General features: G+C 43.0%; 1 protein-coding gene across 1 annotated transcript in view; it reads left to right on the top strand.

The window, feature by feature from the left end:
• Positions 1-2913: 2913 nt before the first annotated feature.
• The window catches only part of LOC116395506 (vang-like protein 1), an 18218-nt gene continuing 10396 nt past the window's right edge, over positions 2914-10735 (top strand). The window contains exons 1-3 of the mRNA XM_031869449.1: positions 2914-3098; positions 7585-7841; positions 8656-8827. Coding sequence (XP_031725309.1) covers positions 7771-7841; positions 8656-8827 — 243 coding nt within the window. The 5' untranslated portion in view covers positions 2914-3098; positions 7585-7770. The remainder of the gene's footprint in view (positions 3099-7584; positions 7842-8655; positions 8828-10735) is intronic.

Below are 10735 nucleotides of genomic sequence, written 5' to 3'. Positions count from 1 at the left end.
GAGGACCAACAGGAGGATGGACTGAGGCAGGATGACTGTTCACACCACAGATGAAGGATTTCTGTACATTAACACCCATAGATATGGGGAATGCCCTGGGGTTATAAGGTCATATTAAACTAATGGCACACTGTAGTAGACTGTCATGCATCTTAATCATGGTAACATCACATTAGTATTTCATCATCGGAAATAGTTGCAGGACTGCAGGCTTACTGTCATCAACAGGATGAATAGAATGGACATATTTTGAAAGGTGCTGTATATTATATTGTTGTAGCCAAACTACTGAAACATTGCAATGCTTGACCTTAAATTTGCTGCCAGTTATGTGACTTTTCTGTGTGCACTAATTTGTAAATATATTTATTTCAGTTGCACAAACGATATTCTACTAGACGTCTGTATAAAATATAAAAGAAACATTTTAGATGTTATTTGTCCCCGTTATGTTACAATATTTCTGAACAAAGAAGTTTCTTATTTGAAGGCCTTACCAATAGATTTCATCTTACGACGTGTCTTCTGAAAGCTTTTTTTTTTTGTAGCTCTATTCATTTCAAGTAAAGCCATGAAGGGATATTATTACAGCTGTTCTTCTACCACATGAGGTCTTGGTATTTGTTGGGGTTTCTCTCCCTCTGGATGGGGCAGGTGTTTCTCCAGACAACCATACTACCGCCATCTGTCTCCTTCCTCTCTGGGGACACACACGCACACACAAGTGGACATACATACAAATGATTGAGTAAAGTGAACGTATACCAAGACAAGAGAGAAAGAAGTGGTAACTCTTTGCTCAATGTTTTGGGATGAATGCCAACATGATTTGATTAAGACTTGGATTTTTCTAACTTTAGCACAAAATATCAAAGCAAAACAGTCCGTTAGACTGTTATCTGAGGTTATTCTGAGTGTTTTTTACATTATGCCCAGGCTTTGCAAATTCCCAAAATACGGCTTTTATGTTTTCTTATGAGATCAAGCCGTGGATACAAACTCTTGCACGTCCCTTTGACTTTTCTCTCCATTAGTCAGAAGCCGTCTGTGCTCCCTCTCTCATCCCTTTATGTGAGTCTCTGGTGTAATGTGGCCCGAGGGGCTTGAGGTATTGTTCATGTCCACTCCAGCAGTAAGAGTGACAGCCCTTTGTCTGAACACTGCACAGTTCACACACTACACACTTGGACTACACACTGGATACAATAGGTATGTTGGGAGGAGAGGACAGGCCAAGCCTAACATCAGATTCTAAGATAAATGTGGCAGTGGAAGCTGTACAAGCCATACATAGATGGCTATTTATATTCTGTAGTTTTTGCCAAAGTGGGTCGAATACTAAAACTAGGCAAGAACTGTAAGCTATTTAAGTCTGCATACATCTCTAACACACGCCACAGACTGTGTTTGGAAGGAGCAGCACTGCCCTCTGATGGAGATAGGGGGAGATTTAACTGTTAAAAGTTAATATTCTATTCTGAACAGGCCTTAAAATGTTTTGATGATATTCAAAAGTATAGCTATTTGTGTTTTGTTTATGCCTTGAGCCATTGAAAACCTTGCTTTATTTGCTTTTAGCTGTTCTGGAGCTTTCGATCATATCACATGAGATTCGTCAGCAGATGGAGTTCAGTTGTTATGAGATTGTAGTTGATCAAATGTCCATATTGTTCATGTTAGCTAGTTAAAAGTAAAATAATAAATAGAGTTGATCTGTCAATATCAAAAGCTCTAGAACATTTACTAAATGGGGTGAGATTATTTTGTCAGTTGCAGTCTTGAATGTCAAGAATAAACTCAACGTTGCTGTATTGTGTATCACTGATATTAATCTGGTTGTTGTTGTTGTTGTTTTTTACAAACACCACCATCCTACCAGCTCTTACCTTCCGTTGCCCTTTTTTCCTGTGTGAATATATAGTGAAAACTGCCTCTTTCCCTCACATTTTGTCTCTGTTGTCTGTTTAGAGATGAAATATCTTTTATTAGCCAATATGTCCAAGGGATTTGTGGCAGAAGTATGCCCTCCAAACTTACTCTGTTTCTGTCTCACAAAATCCAGGTGACTTGTCTTGAACCTGATAGTGTGCTGCTGTAAAGCCTTTGACACCAAAACTTCTAGAAATTGTATTTCTGGGATGACACTTATCAGGTGTGTAATCACATGTAGGTAGGACCTTCCTTTCAAGACAGGGCCTCAAGATCAGGTATTGAAGCTGGACCCAAGGCCTTTACCACGTCAGTAGATACTGTGTTATAGTCATGCATACACCCGTTTCCCCAAATGATATTACAATCACCACAAAACAGATACAATACAGTGAACCTGGTGGTCTTAGGTCTCAGTGCACTCGCAACAGCATGTACAATACATTTATGTACGATGTGTTTTTATGGGGTTTTTTTTGACAAAGAAAATTCAATGAAGTACCTACAAACTAAAACAAATTACATCTTCTCGTTCTCCCTCATTAAAAAAAAAACATTCAGTGAATCTGTAAATTTCACAAATTTCACAACTGGATACAAAATGTCTCCTACTTTACTGAAAAGTCCATCCTCAGCGTGTGTGAACTGTGGTTTCATGTTTCCACATCACACTTTATTGGACCACATTGGCCAGTAGATGCGAGGCAATCATCTAAATCAGAGTTTAGGATAAGTACAGATACACTTCCCTCTTTCAGCACATTAATGACCCTCTAGTCAAACTTTGTACACACATCATTCTGCACAAGCTCAAACATCAACGAGAAGTAACACATTTTTGAATGGAGGGTGATTTAAAAAAATGTCACTGGGAACATGCACTAACTTCCTGCTTGTAGCAGATCTGAGTATGTAGTAAAGGACGACCTCTTGTGGGCTACAGCTGAAAATACAGATTTGAGTGCACTTGAAGTGTGTTGCACCTCCATGCTGCCTCCCTCTCTGGTACTGATAACCACAATGGCCAGGATCGTGTGAGGGAGCTGCCCCTGTCAGTGCGGTACAGCAGCAGCAGCAGCGCAGGAGCGCAGGAGCGCCAGATTCTCACCGAAACACTGATACCGAGACGCACGAGAGGGATATGGCACACGTCTGAGACCGTAAAAAAGGTAGGTAAACGAATTGATTGTCGCGACGCTGCCGTTCATTTCACTGGGTATATCCTTGCCAAACGCCTGAGACACACGCAACCCCTCGCAGGAATTACTGATGAAGTTCAATGCTGCCATCGTGGGGGAAAAAAATGGTTTCCTTCTCATCAGACAGCCTTTAGTCCTCCTTACCCATATTTATGTTGAGCCAACATCGCAGGCTACATGTGCCTTTTATTTAGACACTGCCCAGTGCCTCAAACGCATCAGGAGCCAACATAATGAATGTGATAGTGTATAATCTGCTGTGGTTAATGGTGTTCAGAATGTGACTGAAACCAGATCTGTTGTAAACCGAAACCGCATCTGTGTAATAGAAGAAGTAACATCACATCCTTAGCTCTCTCTTTCAGACCCAGGCGCCTGTAACATAAAGGGCGTATTAAGCTGCCGCTGCAGGGTGATGGTGTGTCTCGCCATCAGCAGCAGCTGCCTGAAGAGCACAGTGTGCACAGCTGGATGAGGTGTTACTGTGACTGAAGCCGCCTCTCGTGCCTCCTCTGACACCCTCGACGCTGTCTCTCCCAGTATCTCAGAGTCATGATGCTGCAGTGAAACTGTGCTGCACCTGCAGCCATTTATTATTGATCAAGTGCTGATGGGTCCTGAGCAGAGAGGTATAAGGGCACGTTGAGGTATGGGAACCTCTTGAATAGGTGACTCATCCCCTGGAAGCCATTCTTGCCATGAACGATCAAAAGAAAGTGTTGCCAGCAAGGCTTTTGTCATTGCTCTCTTTTGAACCATGTTTTTTTTCTTTTTCTGCCACAAGTGTAATGAGAAGTGGAGCTACCTTTAGGCTACTAAGGAGTGTTAGGATCCAGCAAAGCTTGGCTAGCACGCTGTAACGCATGGTGCATTTTAGAGCAGTGTGCAGAAGTGTATTTACAGCCACAAAAGCGCTTTTCTTAAGGTAGGAATGTACTGAGTTATCTCCCCACCACCTCACTCCCTCTCCTTCTACTGTACTTTTATTTAGTTCCACATGAGCGGACCGAGGGGGGGACTAAGTTTGCATTCCAGAGTACTGTGTCAGGTCTTAACGTTCTCCTTTTACTGTGGTGTGCGTAGGTGTGAGTGTGTGTGTGTGTAAGAACAGCAGGGTGGGAGTGGCTGAGACTCTCTTCAGTCACTCAAAGGTCACAGGTTTGCTCTCATCACATATCTGACGAATACCTTTGTGCCAAGAATCAAATGTCAGAGTCGTACAGCAAACAATGGAAGGGAAATACTTATGAAATAAGTTCCTAATGACATCATATGTCCCGTCGGTGAGGCCCACACAATCGTTTCCATGGGACTTTCATGTCTCCGGATCTTTGGCTCCGTTTGTGTGATTTTAGTCAGTTAACAGCGATGTGTGTTAATCAGCAGCTGTTCCTCTGGGTTATCCGAAGTCCATGGAGGGATTGGAGATTGTTATCACTATAAATAACACTGGCACACACTGTGTCACCCATTGTTTGATTTGAAAGAGGTCTTACCCAGCTTACTCGACTGTGTTGCTCACATGTGTGTGTGTGTGTGTGTGTGTGTGTTTTATTTGCCACTTTCAAAGAACGTGTTTTACTACATTAATATAATATACAGCTGAAAGGATTTGTCAAAATGCCAACAATTGCGTGACTTTTTTTTGTCTAACATGTGATAGTAAATTGAGTACTGTTGGTTGGACAAGATGTCACCTTGTGCTCCGTCACTATAAATGATATATGCATGGTTACCAGTTAATAACAACGAATAAATGAAAAAGGAAACACAGCAGACTGCCGGCTGCTGCATCTGCAGATTATGGCATAATGCCACCAGTGCAGGGCGTACATGAAGGAAGGCACGAGGGCTAATGGGTGTGAAGGAGGGCACAGATGCCATGGTAACCACCAGGCCTCATCATGTGCTCTAGATGAGCTACGAGGCTGATCTGTGCCGTTTAGGCTGCCAGCATTGCATCGGGTATTTAATGAAATCTCAAATTCCACACCTCTCTTTCTCTGCCCGTTTTGGAGGCCAAAGTCCGTGAGGCCAAGGAAAAAATCTGTCAATTATTATTAATTGATGAGTTGGATCAGTGGGGAAAATGCCACAAAAAAACGAATCTTTTAGATGTTACCGGTCTCCCCATGGACTCCCACGCATATTTGTTGCAATAGTGCAGTCTGATTCTCTCTTTAGGATATAAATTAAAAAAACGAGTCCATTCCACCACATGTGTCTGTACCTCTGAGCCTATGTAGTTACAGTAGCCCCCACTGTGCAACAGCCTCCATCCACTAAACAAACACATTAATGAGTGTTAGTTTTACATTAGTGTCGCTTTCTGCCCTTGTGAACCTTTTCTCGGTGCAGCCAACCAGAATGGTCTGCAGCGAAGCAGCAACTACCTCTCAATAGAGAATCTCCTCACAGAGGACCACTGGATTTTTTTAGATGGACCGACTCAGAGCAAGCGCGAGGCCGCACATTGTTATGCTTTATTCATAGTTATCCGTTGGTTTGTAACTGATAGTTTTTCTTACCCCCGTGGCTGCGATTTTCCACATGGCCTGGTTCACTATGGCTCTTCAGGCTCGTCTCGCGGATGAGTGGCTTCTCAGAGGATCAGAGAATCATCCTGGCCCACATACCACTGCCACGCGCTCAGAGATCAGCACTCAGGGGGTTAACGGCTTTTATTCAAATCATTGCCTTATTCATTTAACCATATGGGCGCTGGGTGCGATGAGAGGCCATTGTTTGCTCTTTGTGCCCTCTGACTGTGCCACCCCCCCTCCACCCTCACTCTCTCATAGACGCATAACACAAATTTACTCCCTGCAGGGGTGATTGATTATTGCTCCTAGACGGGGCCTCCTGCCTCCGGTGTTGCCACGGCAACAGCGGACGCTCCAGATGTGGGTTAGAGATGAGAGATATGACTTTCCTCTGTCGAAACTCTGGTTTGCCTTTTAAAAATTTATGCTGCGACATCAGCTTTGATGTTGCGAGTGGTATGTTCAAGTGGAATATTGTATGGAAGTCCTGCATCTATACACAGCTCTGCCTTGTTCAGCATATGCTCCCCTGCTTTCAATAGCATAGGCGTCCGTACCAGTGGAAACCGATGCTCTATTCACTCTCAGTGAAACTATATTTGTTTTGTCACCGCACCATCGTTTGCTAATTCTAGCTTTTGTCTGGCACATGTAATCCGGACAGTGGTAAAAATAATTTATGCATTGCGCGACAGTCCTTAATCGAAAATCAGTGGTTCCTCGTGTGCACCGTCCACATTTTCCATGATGGGTTATGGAAAGAGAGGAAAAACGTTCAACCCCATCTGTGTCATCTTAATGGAAATCAGCTAAAATTGCAGCTACATTTTTCTAACCATCATTTTATTTTCAGAGCATGAGCTCCATGGATTCACATACTAATATGCTGAACGGGCTGTTTTTACTCTTTGTATTCACTATGAGCTACAGAGACGACAAATAGCCTGTAAATGACGGGGGGGAGGTAAAATGAGACTGGGCTGGAGATGGTGATTGGCACATGATTATGGAGACAGACAGTGGATTGAGGTCTAAATGAATGGTCGTGCATGGTGAAGCCCTGAGACAACCTAATGCATCACACAGCAGGCATTCAGGCCCAGGAAGTGAGTCTGAGCCTCGTAATGACAGAATGGAGAGTTCGTTCACATATACTGACAATTTATTATTCGGAAAAAGGACAACATTTTGTTTATGCTTTTAGCAGGGCCATATAGCTACAGTATTAAAGTGGGTTATATCCTTGTTTTATTTATTCATCCAGTTATTTTCTGGTGGATTCTTTTTATTTATTTGACTATTCTACAATACACTAAGATTACTTGTCATTCTGAAACTGGCGGCACTGGTCTCCATTTTCTCCCTAAAGCTCTTGCAGTATGTTTGTAGGATTATGATGTCATTGTTTATTTAATCTATATTTAACCAGGAAGTCTCCCGAGATGCGTTATTTCTTTTACGAGAGAGACCTGGTCAAAATGGCATCATTAAGACACACACACACACACACACACACACTTCAGTTGCGAGGCATAAGGGAGCGAGCTTGGCTATTTAAAACAGCTACATTCTTCATAAAACATGTTGTGAATGTGGCATTTGAATGCCTGGTTTTTTCCTGTTTCCAAATAAAGTTTGTCTTGTAAATTATGCTAAGCTCAGTGTGAATAGTACAAGCATGTAGTTTTGAAGTTCAGAACAGATTCTGAAGACAGGTCCATACATGCAGGAAAGATAATAGTATGTCTATATATATTATGATGCTCTAATGTTTTGATGACCTGTCATTCTGCTCTCATTTAAAATGCATTGAATGAGTATCAGTACAAGCCCATATGGCCTGGCTAACATCTAATGCATTGTTTTGCAAGTTTTGATGCAAGCCTCACGCCCTCTATCTCTCCATCTCGCAGGTCAATGTGGCTACTAACGCAGCTATCCGGGGTAGTTGTCAGTCGCTGTGGATTCCTGAGGCCCGTCTCTATAGCAACCCATTCCTCCTCCTGAGCGCTGCTGCCAACTCACCCTCTCTGCCACACAACAATCACTCCCCACCCCACCCCACCCCTGGCCAATTGCCGGCTCTGAACCGCGTTGGAATGGACACTGAGTCGACCCACTCGGGCTACTCCTATCACTCCAGCCGCTCGGGGAGATCAAACCGACATGGGTATGTCTCCTGTCTGGCCGCCTTTCCATCTGACCGTCTTCTTCTCCACTGTATCCGTCTACCTCTCCCTGCCTGTTACATGGGTTTCTGCCAAATCACAAGCTGACTCTCTCACAGCATGCTTTTGCTATATTGTATTTCATGTAATTACTTTAGGTTTTTTTGTGTTCGTCTTCAGTTCGGTTGTGTTGGTTGGAGCCAAATGAATGTGACTAAGAGAGAGAGAGACAGAAAAGGGACAAGCTGGAGATTGAGACAGACAGAGCTTGTGGATTAGGGTCGCCACAGCTGAGTGAATCTAACCTATTTCACTAATTCACAAGGTCTATCCCGCAAATGAGAGAATCATTTGATTCCTGTGCTGTCCATTCCTCAGTATTCATCTCTATCCCTTTCCACCAGCTTCTTGCCCAGTAGGGCTGCAGCTAGCTATTATTTTTACTATTGAATACTCTGTTATTGAACCCTATGTGTTGATTAATCATTCGTTTGTCAGCTCTTGTTTTGTGTGTATATTTGTGTATTTTTGCTTGTATGCATGAATTTAGACCTGAATAATGAGTTGATTCATATTTTTTGATCGATAAAAGAATGGATGTGCAGATATTTTAATGATTTGATTCTTTCGTCATATTTCAAGCAAACATTTGGTGGTTCGAGCTTTGTAAGATTTTTTTGTTAGAGACACAACGATTAATCAAGGAAATAATCTCCAGATGTATCAATAATAAGTATATAAGCACATGAGAATATGTTTGAATGATCTTAACGTCCTGCGTCTATATTCCTCTTGTGTTTGTTTCTTCAACTCCAGTGATCGAAGCCGCGAGCGGCATAAGGCCAGCGGCAGTAAAGACAGCGTTCGCTCTGAGAGGTCCGTGGTCATCAACCCCCCCGACTCGCCCTCCCAGGACTCCCCCGTTCACAACGGAGAGCCGCTGCCAGGAGAACCCACACCGACAGCAGATGAGGGAGATGAGGCCCAGGTATTTTTCATGGAAGTGTACCACGAAACTGATCGCGTGTCAAAATAGAGCTGTTTTTTTAGAGAAGTCATTTATTCCTTCAGAAAAAATCAGAAGGCCCAGTAATCCATCTACACCATGAACTCGGCACCGTGGCCTTTTAAACTCATCCTCAGAGCAGCTGGCTGCCCATTGCCACAGCGCCTGACACATAATAACAATGGTGACAAGGGATCAAATAGGTCAGAGGATTAGCATCCATCTTGTAGGCCTGATTTGTACGGACAACGCTATGTTACAGTGTGTGTGTGTGTGTGTGTGTGTGTGTGTGAGTGTGTGTCTGTGTGTGTGTGTGTGTGTGTGTGTGTGTGATACCGGGTATAACAGTCATGCCTTATCGCTTTGAAAGCAGAGCAAATTGATCCCAGTCATTCCATGAAGCTGATTTTGCTGAGCTCTGCAAGCGAAAGGTTTTTAAGTAGACACGGGGAAGCAAAATGTCGTAATAATGCAGTTCAAAGACAGAATAGATATTTAACTAAGTCGATGCCGCAGAGATTAAAGATGCATTCAAATGGTGGCCATTATTTAAAGTAGTTGTTATTTTGAGTTTGATAAGAAGATCGACTAGACCTTTTTAGCTTAGCTCAAAGACTGGAAACAGCTAGCCTGTCTCTGTCCAAAAGGAACAAAATACATCCACATACCAGCACCTACAAAACCCACTAATCATTTCTTGTTAATAATCTGCACAGTTGTAGTTTTACAGGGGGTTATGTGCCAGACTTTTTCTTTTGCCACGAGCTGGACTTCCTGGAGTCACTGTGAGATTTCTTGGCATAACCCACAATACAACAGCAACTTGCTTGTTGTTACATTTTAGTTTTTTTGTAAGTATTAAACAAACAGGATACAACATGTTGATTGGTGAGCTTTAGAGGCACTTGTAGGTGTTGTTCTATAGCTTTGGACAGAGCCAGGCCTTTTCCAGTTTGTATGGGAAGCTAACTGTCTCCCAGCTCCAGCTTCATATTCAGCGGACAGATGGGAGACTGGTATCGATCTTCTCATCTAACTCTTATCAAGAAGGCTTATTTCCTCATTCCTTTAAAAGCAAATAAGCAAGTACATTACAATGAAAGTTAAAGAAAACTGGATGAGAAGCAAAAAACAAACAACCAAATGAAGGGGAAAGTAGTTATTGCTCTTTGGAAAGAACTCTGCCTTGGGCTACCTTCGCAGGCTCTCTGACCTACTTGAAATCTGTAGTAAAAAGAGAGCATTTTGTCATTGTGTGTGTGCTGTTGGTTTGTGTGTAAGAGAAAAAAGGAGAAAATGTGTGTGTGTATGTGGAGAAGCTGAGGTCTGAAGCTGCCTGGAATAGTATAGTAATAGAGTATTATTTAATGTGATTACGATATGGACATGCCTTCAGCCAGACTTTCTGAATCTTGGAGAGGTCTGACCTATTTTGCCGTCTCTGCTCTTGCATTCCCTTCCGGCTGGGCAGCCACATTCCACGATGTCATGTGATTGTCAGCTTGTAGCTTACGTCCATTGTCCGCAGTGTAAGGTAATCTGCCATTGTATTGCATTAGCCCTTCAGACAAATATGTCCAAATGGCACAGCGGCAGCGCCATCATTACCACCGCCAAAGTCCGCCCCAGCCAGTGCTTTTTTTTGGGGAGGGGGGGGGGCAGCTCTGTTAGATGGCAGAGCCGCTGTAACACTAACAGGCTCCAGTGCAGAGAGACATTCTCACAGACTGAGATTAGCTTTAGCATCCAGCCAAACGGCACTTTGAGGAAAGCTGATATGAATAATCCTCCATGTTTACACGGATGCCTATGACATAAGGATACAATCTTGGACCACAGCTTCTGTGTGTGTGTGTGTGTGTGTGTGTGTGTGTGTGTGTGTGTGTGTGT

This window comes from Anarrhichthys ocellatus, unplaced genomic scaffold (assembly GCF_004355925.1).
Source record: "Anarrhichthys ocellatus isolate YVR2014 unplaced genomic scaffold, GSC_Weel_1.0 scaffold47, whole genome shotgun sequence".
Lineage (NCBI taxonomy): Eukaryota > Metazoa > Chordata > Actinopteri > Perciformes > Anarhichadidae > Anarrhichthys > Anarrhichthys ocellatus.
The sequence above is the reverse complement of the archived record's forward strand: the minus strand, read 5'-3'. Positions and strand labels throughout refer to the sequence as shown.